The 20,692-nt window shown below is 48.1% G+C and overlaps 1 protein-coding gene across 1 annotated transcript; it reads right to left on the bottom strand.

Annotated features, from left to right (window-relative positions):
* Positions 1-14,654: 14,654 nt before the first annotated feature.
* On the bottom strand, positions 14,655-17,805 carry RASSF10 (Ras association domain family member 10). Its single transcript, XM_015629634.2, has one exon. It carries the CDS (start codon positions 17,661-17,663, stop codon positions 16,314-16,316), a length of 1,350 nt encoding a protein of 449 aa, XP_015485120.1. The 5' UTR covers positions 17,664-17,805; the 3' UTR covers positions 14,655-16,313.
* Positions 17,806-20,692: the final 2,887 nt, after the last annotated feature.

The raw sequence follows: 20,692 nt of genomic DNA, 5'->3' as shown, positions 1-20,692 counted from the left end.
GGAAGAGCAGGGAGCCCACCCAGAGCCCAAACCCTGTGCACAGCCCCCAGGAAGAGCCATCAGGAAGCCCTGCGTGAGGGGTGTGTGTAAAACCACACCTCAGGGCGTGTGAGTGGGAGAGCAGGAGCAGTCCCAGCTTTGAAGTCTCATCCAGAAAGCAGGTTACCCAGGTTTAGGGCCCTCCTTTGCCCGAGGGGATCCAAACCCACTGCTCCCACCTCCTTCTGCAGCTCCTTCATCTTTGTGCTACAGGCTGGGTGGCGGTCACCTCCACCCTTCCTGCTGAAGCTGTGCCCACAGCAGCTCCTCCACACCAGCATCCTGACCTTTCCCTTCTCCTTCCCAAGGATCTGCCCTGATCCATGGGCAGGCTGACCATGTCCCAGTGTCCTGGGCCAAGCCAGCCTGGGAGGGGTTGGAGCAAGGCAGCTGGGCATGGGCAAATTGGGGAAAAAAAATAAATTTACTGGCAGCACAGAGTTAGAGGGGTCCTTTGAGCATCTTCTTTTGCAGTGAAAAAGGTGTGAAACAAGCAGAACTTCTGCCATTCCCAAGGCCTCAGAAGAATGAGCATTTCTTGTGAAGCCTCTATGCAAACAAAGCCTTTTTGGCTTTTGGCATGTTTTATCCACAGAGAGATGTGGCTTTGAGTGCCTTGGTGTTCCAGTGGAACCCTACATACAATCTCAGGCTGTTAATGCCAGTGGGATTAATGGGAAAGGAAATGCATGCAGGACTTTGTTCTGAGCACAGAGTTGAGGAAGGTCTGAGTACTGAGTGCTTTGGATGGGGCACTGGGTGAAAACTTAGGGCAGTAAAATTGGCTAAACCATGACATTTAACTCAAGGAACAGCTGTTCTGGCAAGTGTTATACAACTATCAGGCTTTTTGACCTAAGAGTGCTATACAAAGAGTAATTTATTTCAGCTCTCCTATGGCCTGAGTAACTTCAAATCACAGCTTTTTAAGGAATAAAAGCATTAATATATATATTTCTCTGGCAACTAGTTCAAACATATCACCTTAATGACACCATAGCAAAGTTCTTTTTTTGTTCATATTGAGAAAGAGGTACATAGTATAGGAAAGGGTTGTTTGTTTTTTTTTCCTTCACAACCATCCTCTTAAAATCAGAAGTTAGCAGTTAATTGTGGAACATTCAATCTGATTTCTGTAGGCAAGAGCCACATATTTTTTGTACAAGTTGCATCTAATTCACTAAGAACAGGTATCCAGCCTTTTCCCCAGGTGGGAGCGCAGAGTAACACAATAAATTGCTTCACAAAAGGAGTTGTTGTTCCTTCTTGAGCTTTTCTTGCTGTTCCTTCTCTGGAGTCCTAGAAACTCCTGTACAGTCCCCAGGGGTGTTTTGCATAGTCCTGTAAGCACAGCCTGTTTGCATGGCTGGAGCTGCTCATGGCAGGGATGCAAATGCTCAGAACAAGAACGTGTTTTGATGCTGAGATCAAAGTGTGTCTGGTGCAGAGCAGCTCAAGGAGCTGGAATGCAAACTCACCGTCACAGATCTCCCCAGTGGCCAAGGACTGACTCCCTGCCCAGGGAGGGGAAAGGCAGGGCTTGTTTTCATAGGGAGAGGCTGCTGCGTCCCTTTTCCTGTGGAGTTGGGTTTATTGATGGTCTCTAGCGTGAGAAAATAAATGTAAAAGTGTCTTGACATTAATTGATAAAAAAGGAAGGAAGGAAGGAGGGAAGCAGGGAGGGAAGGAAGGAGGGAAAGGAAGGAAGGAAGGAGGGAAAGGAAGGAAGGAGGGAAAGGAAGGAAGGAAAGGAAGGAAAGGAAGGAAGGGAAGGAAGGAAGGGAAGGAAGGGAAGGAAGGGAAGGAAGGAAGGGAAGGAAGGGAAGGAAAGAAAGGAAGGGAAGGAAGGGAAGGAAGGGAAGGAAGGAAGGGGAGGAAGGGGAGGAAGGGGAGGAAGGGAGGGAGGGAGGAAGGGAGGAAGGGAGGAAGGGAGGAAGGGAGGAAGGGAGGAAGGGAAGGAAGGGAAGGAAAGGAAGGAAGGGAAGGAAGGGAAGGAAGAAAAGGATTTAACTGACTGTGCTGAAATCAAACCAAGTCAGAATTATGGATTGGTGTTATGGACCACAAATTCCACCTAGGATATATCCTTGAGATTAATTTGGAATAATGGCAGTGACAGCACTCTGCTACTGAGTTCCTTTCTTCAGGTGAATCATTGTAGCTGGTTTAAGAACTGCCACTTTTGTAATGTTATAGTTAGCAATCATTTTTCATCCTGTGAAAGAAAGGGTCATAATTTTTCAGTGCAGGAGGGAAAAAGAAAAGGGGATTTTGGCTAAAACCATAAGCTGGATCATTAGAAGATTCAATAATACTCCTAAGGCTTGCTTTTCCCAAGGTGGTGTATTTGAAAAATGCTCCCCAAGACACGTTATATCATCTTTGTAGTTTCCTGTGGTTTCTCTCTCAACCCTTGCAGCAATGAAGTCATGAGACAGAGCTGCAGACAGCACTGCTCCCGGTCTGGAGCTCAATTAAGTGCCTGGTAAATTGCTCAGTTATGTGCTTCTGTTCCTGGTTTAACAGCAACAAAGTGGAGCTAAAAAGCATCTGAATGAATAATTAACATGCTCCCATAAATGTGGAACCTCCTAGGGGGAGAGTCTCCATTCAGAAGAGAAATATTGCCATGGCACTTGCACTCTGCTGTTCCAAGGCCTTGAATTCCTGAAGGAACCCAGTGCTCTGGTCAAAGGAGCTCCTTCTCCTACTGCTCACCTTCCCACAGGATTCCTGCCTCCTTCTCCCTGCTCCCAGTCCCCTGAGGTCACTGGCACCCTCTTGAGCCAGAGACATGCTGAGGGAACTGGAGAGGGCCTGGAGAAGCAGGGGCCAAAGGCAGGAAGGGAATATGTGTAGGAGGGAGAGACCACATGGAGGAATGCAGCTGCAAGGAGAAGATGCAGCCATGAGAGGATAGCAGATGTTATCCCTGCTGGCAGGGTACTGGATGAGCAGATTCCATTGTTCAGTGGAGATTACATCTTGTAGGAACTCATCACAGCTCCTAAAGCCACGGCAAAGCTGCCTGCAACACGGCGGATGTTTTATATAGAGGCTTAACAGGAGTTTGTTTGCCTAATAAGGGCCCTGGCCAAGATGCTGCAGCTCCTTTGTGTCTTGCCTTGGCTCCCCTGCTGAAAGGAGATGAGGAGGAGGAGGGCAGCTGTCACTGTGACACACTCATGATGAAGGGGCTGGCCTGCACAGCTGCTCCTCTGGAAGGAGGAGGAAAAGTCCTTGGGCACGCCGTGCTGGATGCTGGCTAGCAGCAGCTCCCTTTTGTCACAAAAGCCAGGACTTTTTCCAGGCCCTGGAACAACTGGCTGATGAGATTCCTAATAAGGAAGGGATGGTTTGAAACACATTAAAAGTGCTGCTGCAAATGCACATCGCTGCCCTGTAATGCTCCTTCTCCACACTTCTTCCCTTGGGTGCTGTGGAGCAGCTGCACGGGGAGAGAGCAGCAAGGGCCACAGTTCCTGCTGGACACTTCTTGCTTTGCTCCTGGGAAGAGCCACTTCTTCCCTTCCCTTCCCCATTTCCTTAGGGCAATGCATCTTCTGCAGGCTTCCCAAGCTTCCTGCACTCAGCTCTCCTCTCAGCCCAAGGGAATGAGGCACAGTCTGGATTTGGGCATGTCTGCAGTGCAGTCACACCTTCTAAATGTTTGCTGCTTAGAAAGGCCAGAAAAGGTTTAGTTGGAGGCTCCCTGAATGTTTGTTGTCAGGTTATAAATGTTTGCTGCTCGTGCTGAAGATGAGGATGTAAGAATTGTCAGTATATATAAAATTGACTAGTTTCTAATGTATGAATTAGTGGTGATATGGCCTTGCCTCTTTTAACTTGCTGACATAAGATTTTGGCAGTATTTTTTCTTCTGTGACATCTTTTTCTGAGCTTTGAGGGGTTTTTTTAAAGTTTCTAGCAATCAGTTTTGGCTAGAAGTCCACTCAGTAATGACTAAGATTCTCCTCTTCCTTTTGCCAAGTGACAGAGGAAAAAAAAAAAGGAGATTGATATCAATGCTTTACATCTGAGTGTAAGTGGATTTCTTCCCCCTAGCATAATTCACCAGCATAAGATTTATGTCAAGGCTTACTATAAACATCTGTTTTCATGCAGTTTAACACCATGAGCATCTCAAAACTATCAATGTAGCACATCTTAGAGATCTCTGTGTGCATTTCTACTCCCAGCTTTTATGCAGTGTAGTAAAGTCAGGGCAGAAATGATGGCACAGATAAAAGCAGCTCGCTCCATAGAGCGATCCCACAAAGTCAGATTGCTCTGGCAGCAATGTGTGGCTCTGGTGGGATCCCTTCCTGATCTCACTCCCTGCAGGAGGATGGATCTACACCACAGAAGCAATTCTGTTATCAGCACCAGCACTGAGTGATGCTAATTGCAGCAGGTTCAAACCATAGCAAGCCTGAATGCAAGACTGCAGAGCTGAGGTTTCCTCCTCGATCCAAAGCAGCGATAGGTTTCCACAGCTGGGGAACCAGCAGCTGAGGGTTCATGTGCAGAGCTGCTGCCTCCAGCCACCCTGGGACACATCTCTTGTTCATCCTGGTGGAGTATTAGAGACAAACTGATGTCCTTAGCTAGTGGTGGCAGTCTTGACTTGGGTTTCATTCCGTGGAAGTAAGCTGGACACAGGAGCACTTCTTAGAAACAGGCCGGGAGCTGTGACAATTGTTGGGTTTTTTCCCCTTCTGCAAATTTCACATCAGCTGAGCATCAGCTGGGTCAGGAAGCTGGGTTTGTGGAAATTTTGGCTTTCACAATAAGTCCTTAAGGTTGTCTTGCTCAGTTACTGAGTAGAGCAGCTCAGATCTGGCAGATGCTCAGCCAGGAGAATGCCACAGTGTTATGAATGTGAGCCTTGAACAAACAGCTCAATGGGACAGTGCTGGCCTAATTCACTTTCTACCCATGTATTACTCTGACCTAGGAAAGCCGGGCCTAAGGAAAGAGCCTAAATATTTCCATATTTAACCTCAGGCTCTGTTTTAATCAGAACTGGATACAGCTCTTCAGAATCACAAGAAAGTGACCAGTGGTAACTCTGGGCAGGTTTCAGTGCATGAAATTGCAAAAGTTTTGTCCTGGTTTAAAACCATATGCTTCTCTTCTTGTTAGTTTACAGCTTTAAGTATCAAAGGCATAGCATTTGAATTCTGTAGCAGGCTTACAATTTCCAAGAGGAGTCAAAATGATTTTCAAAAACAACAGCCTTTTGGGGGACAGTTCCCACTGGAAGTGTCAGACACTTAAACCTGTACCTCTTCAGCTGCTGCCTTCAGAGGCTCCCTGGAACAGGGGCTGGGCAGAGTTAAAGGAATAAAGTGTGGATTTATTATAAAGGGTTTCAAAGGATGCAGCATGGGCAGGGCAAGAGCCTGGCTGAGGATCCAGCCAAGATGGAGCCAAGATGGGCCCTGGGGCAGGAGTTTCACACTTTGATAGGTTCTGGTCCATTTCCACATTGGGGTTAATTGCCCAATTGCAGCTGCAGGTGATGCAGTCCCATCCTCCCAGATTGCTCTCCTCAATTCCCTGCTGCTTGTGCTTTTTGGGCCCGGAGCTGCCACGGTGTCCTTGGTTGTGGGGCTGGAGAAGGATTGTTGTGTGTGCCTGAGCTGTGAGGAGAACTTGAACACTTTGTGTGGAGTTCAGCTCACACAGCAATGCAGTGCAGGGGCTGGAAATGGGAAAGCTGAAGCTCAAGGCTCCCCTGCAAGCAGGACTCGGTTCCCAAGCGGAGCGGAGGCTTTTGGTGCCTTACCCACGCCCTCTCTCCCCTCAGCAAACCCTGCAAAGGAACCCTGCGGGCACCTTCAGGGGTGGAGGTGATGTTTGATTTGAAGGCAATGTCTGTCAGTCCTGCTGAACTGGTTGGCTCGTGCTGATCCTGTTCCAGAAGCAGGGCCAAGCTCAGGCAGGACGCTCCGTGTGACGGTGTTTGCGCGGCGCGGCCCAGCGCGCTCTCGGGGGCTGGAGCACAATTATATCCCAAAATGAGCGATTGCCTGCCAGTGGGGGGTACACAGGATAACGCTGCTCGCTGAAAAGAAAATTGGGTGTGGCTGTGCCCCCCTGACAAGTGAGCAGCAGAGTCCTCTGACGGCGTGGGAGAATGTCTGGTTGTAGGCCCGTGCTCATCCGTGGATGCACCGCGCTCAAATGTCAACGTGTGCCACTCGTGAATGTCATCAAAATGCGATTGTTTGTACCTTGGGCTTGACCCTGACCCTCGTTACACACAGGGAAACAGGCACTGGATTGTTCAGCTGCGTTTCATGCCGTCAGGGGTTGTTAAATATATGAAACAACTCCCCCCCAAAAACCTCCCCCAGACAAAAATATGGTTTTGGCCAATGTTATTGTACTGAAAGTTCTTTGTATGTGAATAGTGACTGGAGCTGGATCTTTCAGATTTTGCATTTTACATGTTTAGGCTCGATTTGCCAGTGCACGTAATAATAGATTATTTAATTAAGAGTCATTTAAACTGAAGACTGATTACACACTGCTTACAAACATTCCACTCTGAAATTAACTTAATTTTGCTCCTTAGTAATTTGAATTTTTACTTGTCCTTCATTGACATACTTTTTATCTACTGATGTCTAAATGATATTCATACTTTAATTATGACATCGGGAAGAAAAATCAAATTAACCTTAGTCATCTTGTGTTTACCTGAGCAGATTATGAACATGTGTTCTGATTTTTTGCAAACATTATGCTGTTGAAAGAACTTTTTGAGAATTGTGAGGTACTTTTGAAGCCTCTTTCTGCAATTTGAAGTGGATGTTCCCATAAAAATAAATTCTTTACTTCTAAAGAAGTCTTTGACTACATGTCAAATTTAAAGCAAAGGATAAAAATAAGATCTTTTTTTAATTGCATCTCATCTTATGACCGAGCATGACTTTAGTTCTTTTGCTTGATAATTGTCTACACCATGATTAATATGAGTAGTTCTATTAACGATCATGTTCAGTTAATCAAGATTCAGATACATTTCCCATATTGGAGGCTAATTGTTAATAAAGATTTTGCAAGGCTCTAATCTGTTTTAGGCAGTGTCTGCCTGCTCTAAGAGGAGACACAAAGCAGTAGGAAAAGGGCACCTGTGTGTCATGTGCTAAATATTTATAAAGCCATGTGAAGTGTTGAAAGCAAGTTCCAATTGCACCATTTTCCCATGAATTCCATTATTTGTGCTTTTCCATCCAGTCAGTAACTATTCAGGGCCTGCTTTTATTAAAGCTCATAATTCAATATCTAAAATGCTTTCTGACTTAGACAACAGGTTTGGTACTTTCCATTCTTGTGTCTGGCATTATTTTGTTCGTTAGCAATTTGAATAAAATGTAAATTCCTCAGGTTAATTACATCCTTTGTATCACAGCTACCTTCCCACGTACAAGCTCTTGGTGAGGGACCAAACTTTGGAACTTGTGGAGCACTAATCACAGAGGGGTTCTAGACAACAGAACCAGCACTAATGTTCACTTGTACTCCATAATAGCTAGGGCTTTCATCTGGGCAGATCAAAAAATACATGATAAAATGTCTTTGGAGCTGTTCCTTTTGAGCCCTAATCAAAGATGCATTCTTTCTCAGCATCAAATATTTGTGTAATGAAGCCTTTTGTGGCAATACAGATCTCCACAGCACTGCCCTTCAGTAATCTAAAATACTCTGTTTATAGGGGTTTTTTTGAAGCAGAGATGAAAACCTCAGGACTGAGCTCAGTTCAAAATGCTCTACTGGCAATAGACTGCCTGAAGGAAATAATCTAAAGTCCTCCTCACCTGAAATTGCCAGGTATGGCATATGGAAAAGGAGAATCTTTTGATGCTGGCAGCCGTGTCCCAGGCAGCCAGCAGTGCCTGCAGAGCTCACCTGAGCAGGTTTTGGAGCAGTGCCTGCCCACCAGGTAAAGCCCCTTTGTCAGAGCCACTCTTTTCACAAAGTGTTTTACTTTTGTTAAATAAGAAAATTAAAATACACCCAACAATATTCAGGGGAAAAAAACTGCTGGAAAATTTTGCTCATGGATGGATCTTTACAGAACATATAGTTTTCTTTATTGCAGATATCCAGGAAATGGAGAATGAAACCTGTCTGTGGATACAGCAGTGATTTATGCCACAATTAGGTGCAATTGGAACTAAACATTCTTTAGTTTTATAGGTAAAAGAGCTATCAGAATGCTGGTGTGGCATCTTAGAACAACTGTGACTTAGCAGTTCTAAGCCTTAAGCTGAAGGTGCGTGACAAACCAATTCTGAGCAGGCAGTGTCTCTCACCCTTCTTAATTGCAAAGATCAAGTCCAATAGGCTGCTGATTGGAGGAGAAGAAAAAGGATTGGAAGTTCTGTGAGGAAAAGTATTGAAGGGAGGGGAAATGAAAGAGTAGTTAATAAGGAAATATATGTTCTATAGAAATAAACTATTCCTTTAGGCCTCCTGAAGCTATAGGAGTTGCTAATTGTGGAGGTGGTTATGAAGGTAAAATACAGAAAGGAGTATAAATGGAGGTCCAATTAATATTGTCAAAAATGGTAATTGTGTCCATTAACTAGATTAAGTGATCTACATGTGAATCACCCTGGTGACACATGATGAGAGACTTTAAACAATTGAAATTTCAGTCTCGCTCAGCTGGCTTGTTTTACACAAACTAGTTTACAAAACGTGCTTGCAAACCATGTGCAATGGCCTTTCCAATCTGATTTCTGTAAACAGGAGTGATAGGTCTGGATTTGCTTTTTCCTTAAGCTTGCCTATTAAATTAAGCTAAAATAGCCTGTTTTCTTTGGGCCATGGTTTTTTGGCAAATCATGCTGGTAAGCAGAGCAACATGACAACATCCCAGGTTATAAAAGCTCTAGGAAAGACCAAATGTCCAAATGTCCAAAGACATTTTATCATGTATTTTTTGATGCAGAGAAACTGGTGATATAAACTATTTATCATCTAGGGAAACACTCATTCTTCCATATTTACCAAGTATAACTGGTAAGGAAATGGAATGACATCTCATCCTCAAATTCTCAGCACTGTTGTGTGTTGCAAATCCTGCAGCCACTGGCCTTTTCAGCTGGGTGGGCAGAACCTCAGGAAAACACAGGAGTTTCACGGGTGTCTCTTTCCCCCTGCCCACCTGGCTGCAGTGTTTATTGTTCTGTGGCTGTGCAGCTGCTGTGAGGATGCTGTGGCTGTGTGTCCTGCCCCTCCCAGTCAGTGGAACAGCTCCAAGGTGTGCAGGCTGTGACAGACTTTGCTGCTGGGCAGGAGCTTGTTCCTTCTCCCTGCTGCTCTCCTGGTGCCCAGGCTTCTCGTCCTTTCTTGCTGCTTCCCTTCAGTTTGCTCCTCTCCCTTTAGTCTGGGCTCAGCTCACTTCTCTTCTGACACAGTTTTGTTCTCCACACTCTTGTCCATGCCCTCCTCACCCAGGAAAAGCTTCCATTCCCCAGCAGAACAGAAAGCAGCAAGGCCCATGCTCATTTCTGGCTCATAAATCCCTCTAAGCCAGAATGCCATTTGCTTTTCCAACCATACACCTGGCAGGTAGGGAGCAGGAGATGCTGTTATTAGAAATCCACAGCCTGAAACCAGGGACTCTGTCAAAATTAATCCAAAATACCCAGGTGTTAGGTTCCTTTATTTCACACTGGAATCACCTGCTGAAGAGCCTTAGCCAGCCCTGCCAGGGCTAAGAATGAACAATTTACAGCAGGGTGATTTCAAACCTGTCTTTAGCTGCAGGAGCTGAGGAAAGGCATTTCTGATCAGCTCATTCCTGCAGGTGGGCACAGCTGTGTGGAACATTCTGGGTGCTACAGGACACCTGGGGCTCTCTGTGCTCCATCTGCCTTTGAAGGATGGCCAAATTTGAGGGCCTGAATCTATTTCCTGGCCAGGGTAATACTTCTTTGAAATGAAGGACAGAAGGTAGGGGACACAGAAAGTATGCAGGAACAGAAATATAGAAATATAGAAATATAGAAATATAGAAATATAGAAATATAGAAATAAATATAGAAATATAGAAATGATGGCAACCTGGCTTTGAACTTTTAACCTGTTGGTGATTCAGGATTCCCATCATTGGTCACTCCAAAAAGGAAACTGGGAACAGAATCATGTGCAAACCCTTCAGTAAGAAAGTGAAGAGCAAAGAAAGTTAAACAGAAATGCTAGATATCTGCAGTTAAAAGCAAATCATTTTCTTCTGTGCTTGTGGTAGGAAGAACAAGCACCAATGTTTTCAGAAGGTGATCCATGTCTCTCTTAATTTCCAAAGTTACTTCTCATCTGTTCTTAAGATATGTCTGTCAAGGGGAGATTCAGTGGAAGGCAGAAAATAACCATATAAGGCTACACTGATAATTAAATGCATAAACTAATAGCCTGATTACATGTAAAAAAACTACACTGGAAGAGATTAAAACAAGGGGATTACATTAAATTGAAACAAGGATTAAATATTTTTCCTAGAGGCTTCTAACACATTTTCCAAAGACCTGCTCATGAGCACAATTTGACTGATGAAAATAATTTCTTGTGGAGATAATAGACTAAATAATCACATAATTAAGCCATGTGAAGTGCAGTGCTAGTAAGCTGATGATAGTATGTTTCAGACATGTAAGAGCTCTTTCCATGAGTCACAGATACTTTTTGTTGGGTTTTTTGTTGTTTTGATTCTTTTTCCCCAGTAAACTCTATAAAATCCCGAGTGGCTGAGCAGGATGGTGTTCTGAGGCCACTCTGCAGTGGCTCCACTGAGCTGCTGAATAGGAAAGGCTGTTTGTAACCATTCAGAAAAGGGGAGAGCCCACACTCCAGCACAGGAGACTGGCATTGTTCAATGCTTTCACTGAACAGCACCTCAATATTTTCATTCCAATATTTCATTTTCAATCTTTTTCATTTCCAATATTTCTTTTTCAGTATTTTTCATTTTCAATACATTTCATTTTCAATACATTTCATTTTTTTGGAGCAGATCAGGCCTCCTTCTGCCAGGTGGTCACACAGTAAATACCTGCATCAAATCTTACTCTGTGAGGGAAATAAGACACCACTCCCCTCTCAAGGTATTCTGCAATAGCAACTGTGCCTTCCCACCCCAAAGCTCCACAGCAGTGCCACCCCAGAATGTCACCTGGGCAGATGTGCTCCCTTCCTGTGTGAGAACTGCTCACCTCCAAGTAGAAGGGGAAAATTCCAAAGGTAGCTTGGAAACATGATAAAAGGAAAAAAAAAATAAGGTGGGGGGAGAGGGGACAAAGGAGTTGAGCAAGACCAGCACCAAACTTATCCTTCCTTCCTTCCTTCCTTCCTCCCTTCCTCCCTTCCTCCCTTCCCTTCCCTTCCCTTCCCTTCCCTTCCCTTCCCTTCCCTTCCCTTCCCTTCCCTTCCCTTCCCTTCCCTTCCCTTCCCTTCCCTTCCTCCTTTCTCTCTCTCTCTTTCCCTCTCTCCTTCCCTCTCTCTCTCTCTCACCAAGTAGGATTCTGAACCCATGGAGTCCCAGTAATCTGAAGAAAGCTGTTGATGAAATTCAGAGCAGGTGCTGAGGAGCAGGGGGAAGGGCAGGTGGGCAGGAGGGAGGAAAAAAGTTCCTGGCATTTTTTTTTAAACTGTTTTTTCATGGAACATCAATGACTTTCTGGAGCATTTTCGAAACTGAGGTAAAGGCATTGTAATAAACCTTCCCAAATAAAGCTTGAAGTGTAAACAAGCTGAAATGTAGAGTGTAAAGCCTGCAGAAGCTGTATTTTGGGAGCAGACTGTGCTGTTAAGGAATCTGTGTCATTCAGAGAGTGACAATCCACCCTGATGGGAGGTTCTGCTCTGATGCATTTACACAAGCCATGCAGTAAATTATGTGAGCACTGTTTCTCAAAATACTATTTGACAATTCTGCTCAAAGATAGTTGGCTAATTTGCTTACAGAGCCAAGATTTGCTTTGAGTTTATTAATTTTTCCCTTTCTGTTAAGCTTCCAAGTTCATTTAGCAATGAGATTTTGCAGAAAAGGAGCGACATCCATGTAGGCTCCCTGCACTTTGCCAGGCTCATTTCTCCAAACTTTGTGTGCCAGCTCAGGAGCAATAATATCAAGTGACTTCAAAGGACAACTGCTCCCAACAATCCACAGTGGCTTGTATTTCAACTCCTTAACCAGCACAGCTCACCAGACCTGTTATTTCAAGGCCTCTGCTGCTCTTTTCATGTATTGAGCTACATTCCCAGCTCAGAGCACGTGAAAGGGGGAAAAATCCCCAAGTGCTGTAGAACCTGGGAGGGAGGGTGGTTTCTGCACATATCTCTCCAGACACAGGAACACAGATTATTTCTAAAGTGAACCTGGAACATATGTTTCATGCAAGGAGTCAAGAGAAAGCTCAGGGATGTTTTCCTTTTCCCACCTACCTGCTTCCCTCCTTTGACTGTATCTTGTCTGAAACCCTCACTGTAGGTTCTTTGCAAAAGGATCCATCACCATGAAGCAGCCAGACTGATTTTGTGCCTACATGCTGGTTTGGAGGCTGTGGCAATAATTAATAGGTCATTCATTTTGCACTCCAGTGGTGTTCATTACAGTAAATGTATTTTCCTCCCCTCTTGAAGGCATCAAATGATATCCCCACAAAGTGCTTATTCAAACTGGCAGATCTCTTACACAGGCTAAGAACCAGAAATATATCAAATTTAACACAGAGCTTTCATTCTGGTAATATTGCTTGATTTGGGGTTTTTGAAACAAGGTCAAGGCTAAGAGCTGCGCTGTTTGGCTTATTTTGGGTTTAATATAGGTGAGTGGAATTGATGTCAAAGAAGTTTCAGCTGCAGCCTCAGTTTTCCACTCTCCAAACCTTCACTTAGGCTGTGAGTGGAGGATATTTACAGCCTGAAGGAAGCTTTTGCCAGCGTGCAAGTCAGCATAAAACAGTGCCCATTGCTGAAAGGATCAGTTCCACCTTTCCAAGGGCCTTCAATTCCTCATTTTTACCACCCTACCTTGTCATTGCCAAAAACATTTTGCATTGAGCCCCATCAGGGCCTCACCTAAATTAAAGTTCATCTCTTTTTTCACTGTCTGGTCCCAGGAACTCCTGCAGAGGCACAACAGAAAGTGCAGTGTAGGGTCAGAAAAAGCTTGGCCAAGGGCAGCAGACACACAGGACCTGCGTGCTTTGCAGTGCTTGTTTAAAGGGTGCCTCAAACTAAGGCCTGCTGCTACTCTGATTTATATCTCCTGGACAAAACTTTTGATTTCTGCAGCTATGGACTGAGAAAAGCCTGATGGCCTCAGCCCATGAGGATTCCTTAGAGCAGCAGGCTGTTGAATAAATAGGGCAAGCTGATACTATACACAATTCACAGAAATTGCAGTGCTTTTAGGTTTTTATTTAATTCATGGCTACCTGTATCTGTCTTAGGAAGAAAGAAAGATTAGGTTGGAATTGACTCTGAAAGATAGAAGAGTATTGAAACATCCCCAAAGCCTGGGTTTGTTGGGTCCTTCACCTCTCTCTCCGTGGTTCCAGAAGGTGGATTTCCATCACAGTGCTGGTCAGGGGTTTTTCTGCTGCTATCTCCCTCTCCCATTCTGTCTGAACTGCAAAGGAAATAAAAATTCTGCCCTTCTACCTGTGACTCTGAGTCAGCTCACCTAACCCTTGGCTATGTGCCCAGCAAAACCCCAGAGCCAAATTCCCTGACAAGCATCCTGTGGCTTCTCTCTGCGTGAGGATGTGCAAGCCCAGAAGGGAAGGGAGAAGCACCTGGTCCAACGCAAACAGTGGTTTCCTCTTCTCTCCTGATGTTTTAATAATGCTCTGAGAGCAACAGGGATTTGTGAGGATGCTGGAATTCAGTCTGTGAGCCTCTTGCACTTGTAGCTGTTTAAACAGCCAATAAATTTACCCAATTTCACCTGCACAGTGTAAGAACTCAAATAGGTGCTCCTAAGAATTCACTCTAGCCACGGGGGAGCCAAGAGCAAGCACCACACGGTGCCACAAGCATGGCCCTGAGCAGCCTAAGGCAAGAGTGGGTTTGTCTGGTTTTATGGATTTTCCTAGCTGAGGATGAGTAGGCAGACTCTGCTTTACAACTTGGAACTGCCTGCCTTGCCTCAGCTCTGGCTCCACAGCCTGCCTGATGTCAGCAGCAGGGGGATGTGCAGCCTTTATCTGCTCTTTACCTGCTCGGTGTGGCAATGGGAGAGCTGAGGCAAAGGCAGCTCGGGTTTATTGGCCACACCAGTCCCGGGGAAGCTGCAGACAGGTCCTTGCACCACCACCCATCCCATCCACACTGCAGAGGCAGGGCAGCAGCAGGACCCCCCTGTCCCCCAGCTCTGCTCCCAGGAAAATCCAAATTCCTCACTCTGGATGTGTGCTGATGCCTCTAAATCCACTGCTGCTGCTGGCACCTGAGGGTCCCTGTGCCAGCAGAAAGAGAGGGGACGAGGGACATCCCTTGGTGGATCTTTCTACTTGCTTTGCACACAAAGTGACACCACAGAATCCCAGTCCTGGCCCGATTTTTAAATCACACTCAATTGGGAACACTTGTTCAGCTTTATTAAGAGTTTTATTAGCTCTAAAAATAGGTTCTTAAATATTTTCCAAGGTTGACTAAAATATGAAAAAAAAATTATATAATCAGCATTTAAAATAAACTGCAGTTTGTTACAACTGAGACCCATTCAGTGGAGTAACATTTATCAAGAGTTATAGCATATAGAAAATTGTACAGCCTCTGCAAATCCACAGACAGCATTTCTCTGCTTGCTTTCAAACTGAGCAGCTCCTGAACCTAATTTTCTGATGTCCATCAGAATTCTCACCAACAGGAACACTGCAAGAGTGGAACACGGTCTTTGGGTGAGAAGGCTGTGAGGTTTTTAATGAAAATAAAGAACTGGTCTATTGGTGTAACCCTTTTTTTTTAATATATATATATATAATTTCTTACTGTTAAATGAAAACTTTTATAAATAATCTTACATAAATAATAATCTCAGAAGTTTTAAAAAGTTCACACCATCAGTCGGACCTGACTCAACATTCTCTGGTCTCTCACCACTTAAACTATTCCTGCAATTACTCTGGAATACAAAAATCCTTAATGTCTCTTACTGCAAGAGCAGATCATATATTCTGGGCAAGAGTTAAGCTGCAGAGGAAGATTTGGCAGTTAAGTGAAATGCATGTTACAGCTGATGGCTGCTTTTTTGTTTTATTGGAATAACTGAAAAGAATTAAGCTGTAGTGCAGGTAGGGCTTGAGTCATGCTTTTATCGTTGCATCTCTTGGCCTGGTATGAACTATGTTATTAAAAACGGTAGCTCAAGCTGATTCTGTACCTTGTTTATCTACAACCAAGCTCAGCCAAAGATCAGCCAGCCTGAAAAAGTGTAGTTGAAGGCTGTGGACAAACAGGCACCGCTAATTGCCCTCCATCGAGTACACACACCGATTTCTCAGTTCGCCTTTAAACAAAGCACTCTTATCTATGCATAAGGAAAAGCACTACGCCGAGCAGAGTTAATACGTGTTAACCTATATCTTGATTTAGCTTGTTCTTTAGAAAAAGAGAGAAAAGGAAGTGATTTATCACCCCTTTTCGTTGCCAAAAGGAACTGCAGTAGGGTCCAAAAGCTGGAGATGCCGCTGTCAGTAGGACTGTCGCCTCTTTTCCCCCGGAGTGTTTAAGTGGTCAGCGGCTTTGGTGTCGCGACTTTTTGCCTGTAAAGGAGCCGGGTGTGTTTGTGTCGGCCACTAGAGCCCGGCGGTGCCCACCAGAAGCCACCATCCGACCCTGCCATGGCGAGAACCCCTTCGGGAGATGCTGATCCCCGCTCGGGAGCGCGTCCCGGCCCTTCGCTCCTGAAGAGCTTCCCCGGAGCAGCCTCGGACTACAGCGGGGAGATCGTGGGCAGCCGGGGGATTAAAAGGCCCGGCAAGAAAAGCTTCGGACGCGGCAGGATTTAAGGAGCGAGCAACCCCAGACGTGAACGAAACACAAAACACGCTGCGGGTTTTCTCTTCCTTAGATAAAAGCACCGGCGAGCCAGCCTAAACGCTGCCCGCGGACGACTAGTCGGAACAAGTTCAAACTCCAGAGCTCGAATTAAAATGTTTCCTCTGTGCGAGCGCCTGCCTCCCGCTCCGGGAGCTCCCCCCCTGCCCCGGCAGCCCCGCTCCCCCCGGGCTGACCGCGGGGCCCGGCGGCTACACCAGCGACTCGCACACGGGCAGCGAGTCCGAGTCCTGGCTGTGCATGGAGCTCAGCCCCGTGTCCGAGTCCTCGTCGTTGTCGGCTCGGTCCTTGCGCAGCGCCCGTGCCTGCTCCATCCATCCTGCCCCCGGCGGCCGCGCCCCGCCCGCCGCCCCGCGGGGCTCCGCCGGAGCCTCCGCCACGTCCAGGGTGCCCAGCGTCTCCAGCAGGCGCTGCAGCTCCCGCTCCTTGTCCTCCCACGCCCGCTGCGTGCAGTCCAGGTCGCTCTTGACGGCCTCCAGGTCGGTGCTCAGCTTGAGGCCGATGTAGAGGCTGGTGCTCAGCTGGGTCTTGACCCGCTCGTGTTCCAGCTGCAGCTCGCCCTCGCCGCCGCCGCCGCTCAGCTCCGTGGTGTCGCAGTCCGTGTCGGCCAGCCCGGGCCCCGCCGCCAGCTCCAGCTCCTCCCGCCGCCGCTTCATCCAGCGCTCGTTGAGCTCCTCCTGGATCTCGGCGGCCAGGTGCTCCAGCAGCTCCTCCTGCTGCGCCCGCTGCTCCTGCAGCTGCAGCACCTCCTCGCACTTCCTGGCGTAGTTCTCCTCCTCCTGCAGCTGCTGCTGCTGCTGCTCCTCGGGCTGCCCGGGCTCCCGGCCCGGCTCGGGCTCGCCGCCCGTGCCCACCAGGTAGGTGTCCTGCACGTAGTTGACGCCGTGCCGCTTCATGCGGTCCAGGTGGATCTTAGCCTCGTACCTGTCGATCTCTCGGTCCAGCTCGCGGAGCCGCTGGATCTGCTGTCGGATGGTGTGGTCCTGCGAGAGCACCAGGTGCACCAGCGTCTCCATCCTCTCCGCCGACGAGGCCTCCCGGGCCAGCGGCTGCTGCCGCTTCTTGTTGATCTTGGCCAGTTTGCGGAAGGCTTTCCGCACCACCCGCCGCTGCCGCTCCTGCGTGAGCGCCAGGCTGGCCCGGGCCGCCCCCAGCCCGCGGCCGGGGCGCTCCCGGCTCAGCACCACCCGCGCCTCGGCGCTGCGCGGCCCCGCGTTGGGCAGCGAAGCCTCGCTGCGCACCAGCACGAAGCGCACGTTCTCCTGCTCGTCCCCCCACGCCACCCAGAGCCGCAGGATCTTCGTCTTGTTGGGCAGGATCCTCTCGAAGCCGCGCCACTTCTCCACGATGCAGTAGGAGTGCGGCGGCCCCGACAGCATCCCGCCGGCCGGCTCGGGCGGCGCCGGGCGCTGCCGCCGGTGGTGGCTGTCCTCCAGCAGCACCCGCACCACGTCCGAGCAGGTGGTCCGCCGGGAGAGTCCGGAGATCAGCTTCTCCTCCTGGCAGATCCACACCGAGATCTTCCGCTCCTCGGGCTCCATCGGGGGCGGCTGCGGGCTCGGGGCTGCGGGCTCAGGGCCGGCCGGGCAGCCGCTCCATGGGGAGCGCTCTCTCGGAGGCGCTGCCCGCCCGGCTTCAGCGCGGCCGGGATGCCTTGGCGTCCCCTCCCAGCCCTCGGCACCCCGCCCGTGCGCTCCGCCGGCCGCTCCACCCCTTCCTGCCCGGTGCGCCGGGAGCCGCCGGGAGCCGCCGGGGCGGGGGGGCCGCCCGGGGCGCCGGGAGCCGCCGCTGTCCCACCGGGCTTCGCTGGAGTTCCGCTGGGGTTCTGTGTCCCACCGGGATTCTCTGTCCCACCGGGGTTCTCTGTCCCCGCACGGACACTTCGGGACAAGTCGCCGTCTCCTCCGTGTCTTCCCTTCTCCGTGTGGTCCCTTCTCCGTGTGGTCCCTTCTCCGTGTGGTCCCTTCTCCGTGTGGTCCCTTCTCCGAGCCCTCCGAGCGAGCGGCGTCGGGGATCTTCCAAAGTGCCGAGGGACAGGAGCGAATCCTGGAGCTTCAAAGGGAAAGCCAGAACTAGTGAGGAATTTCCAGTTTTAGTAAATCATCCGCCTGTAATTAGGAAATTCATGTTTGTGGAGCGCTTCGCAGATGAAATATGCAAAGGACGGGAATGGCTAAGTGTTATTAAAATACTAGCTGAGCCAGATTTTAATGGGAGCTTGCTGTGTACTTTGATGGGAACGGGATCGGTCTCGGAGTGCGGATTAAAATGAGAAGATGTGAAAAACGGTAATAAAACGCAGGGTTGTGGCGCTGATCTTCACTGGTTGCGTCACGGGGCTCACGGACCTGGGCTTTTCTAAGTGAGTAAAGAAGTACTACAATGAGCAAAGAAAGAAAACTCTCAAAGCTGCAGGCTGAGCTGTACCTTCCGAGGGAGCTTTAGAGCCGATAAAATCGGTGTGCCCTGTGGAGAGGGCTTTTGCCGGGATGAGGTTTATGTTCCGGGACAGAGCCGAGCATTGCAGCCTGCCTCCTGTCACCGCTGTTGGAGCAGCTGGGGAACAGCAGGGAGGGAGCGATTCCTTAGCCCAGCGCTTTTCCCCTGAAGTACCAGGCTCGGTGTGTGCCCATGCCAGCTTCTCCCCTGTTTCCACGGAAGGGCCAGTCCTGGGGAAGAAAAAAGCCTGTCCGACTCTGGAATTAGGCTAATTAGGGCTGTGGTTCGTGATGTGCAGCCTCCTGGGGAAGTGGGCTGAGGGACCACCGGCTGGCAGCATTCCTGCGGCTGGAGATCACCGGGATGGAGCTCCCGCTGCCAGCGTGCTGTCCTGTATCCCTCAGGTTAAAGGATTGCAGAGGCAGCTGGCCACCGAGTGTTGCAATAAGGGCACGCAAGATCGGGGTGAAGGTAACAAATCAGGGTTTGCTTCCTGACCACAGCCGCCTCACGTCAAAGCTGCAAATTCCTGTCCAAGGGCAAAGCCGGGCACTGTCTGTTCCAAGGGCCAGGATGGCTGTGCTTGGTGCAGAGGAAGGTGTTTGCTGATGGCAGGTTATCCCCAAGCCGTGGGCACGGGGTCGGTCGTGCCTGGAAGCATCATCCACCCCGGCTCACAGGGAGGGGGCTCCAGCAGTGGAAAAGTCCTGGAAGAGAGCAAAACGACCTTACCAAAGGGGGTGGTCAGGACTCTGGGCCACCCCTGACAGCTCACACTGCCCCAGAATAACAGGGTGTTGAACAGGAAGGGGATGTGAAACACGACACCGTGATTCAGCTTTGACTCTGGCAGGTTTCAGGATTTTTTTAAAAAAACCTTCAGGAGAGGAGGAGAAGATGCCTTGTTGCTTTCGTCAGGCTGGTAGAAAAGTTGGAAAAACAGACCATTCCTTGCTGTCTTCTGAAGAATCAGGTGCCACAAAGGCATTAATGAGGCAGTGAGAAACTGTCCAACTCCTTCAATGGTGGTTCCTTGCCTTTGCCATTTAGTTTTGATCTTGTTTTCCATGTGTTTCCTATGAGAATGTCTGTGCCTATTTTCTTTTGGCAAAGAACAGTACAGGAAGAGCAGGTTGTGATGTGAAGAGGCATCTCATGCTCCCCACAGGTCAAGCTGCTCCAACTCGTCTGACTGCCTGTATCTCTCTGGTATCCAAGCCTGGCTTTGTGCAATGGAATTGGAAGATGATCATTCCATCTTTCCTCGACCACATCTCTGCCTATGGAAAGCTGGCTCTGCCTCCCCAGTGAAGCTCCCAAGGCAGCATTGCCCCAGAGAGGATGAAGATGCTGGCAGTTTGGTTGGAAGCAGTAAGAATACCAATTAAGATTAAGAAGGCAAGCACTTGATTTTGGCAGGATATACCTATTAAATGTCTGTGTGTATGATCCGTGGTTAAAAACACGTCATTCAAAATTCACATTGCTGCATCTCAGGTTTAACCCCCAGGAATTTGGGTTTAGTCTGTCTGCAAACTCAGGAAACTGCTGGCAAAGCTTCAAAAGTTTGAAGTGCTGTATCTGAAGCAGAGTTTGGGCCCTGCTGTGTTGAATCCCAAAAGGCAACCAAATGCAGACAACCTTTTACCTTTCCTCCCAGGACCGTAAATCATCCTGCAGAGGAAGGAGGTGCTCTTATCTTGTTTTAAAGATAAGAATGCTCTGGCATCAAGGAATCGAGTGCCTTGCCAGACCTTGCTGCCAGGTTGCTGTACAACCTTGCAGGGTTGTACAGCAAGGCAGTGGCAGTGGCAGGAAGCAAATCAGGTTCCTTCACCCTGGCACCATGAGTCACTGAACTCCATCCTCTCCTCCTCTCCTTCTTTTAAGTATTCCATGAGAAAGGGAGATGAGGAGGAATGAAAATGAGAAGTTCAAGTCCAGGTATAGACTGGTTTATTTTTATGAACTACAGGAGAATTACATGGCCAAGCGATGAGAAATCAGATATATTTTGGCATTTCACATGAAGTTCTTTCTATTCTTTCCTTTCATTGAAGTGTGCAAATAAACTACCAAGTCTTTTGTAATAGGAACAGCATTCCTATTAGGGGGTTGGATAGCAAGGTGT

Source organism: Parus major, chromosome 5 (genome assembly GCF_001522545.3).
Source record: "Parus major isolate Abel chromosome 5, Parus_major1.1, whole genome shotgun sequence".
Taxonomy (NCBI): domain Eukaryota; kingdom Metazoa; phylum Chordata; class Aves; order Passeriformes; family Paridae; genus Parus; species Parus major.
Note: the sequence above shows the minus strand (reverse complement) of the source record. Positions and strands in the feature narration are given on the sequence as shown.

Coding starts and splice junctions, on each gene's coding strand:
- RASSF10 (XM_015629634.2), bottom strand. CDS start 17,663: ATGGAGCCCGAGGAGCGGAAGATCTCGGTGTGGATCTGCCAGGAGGAG.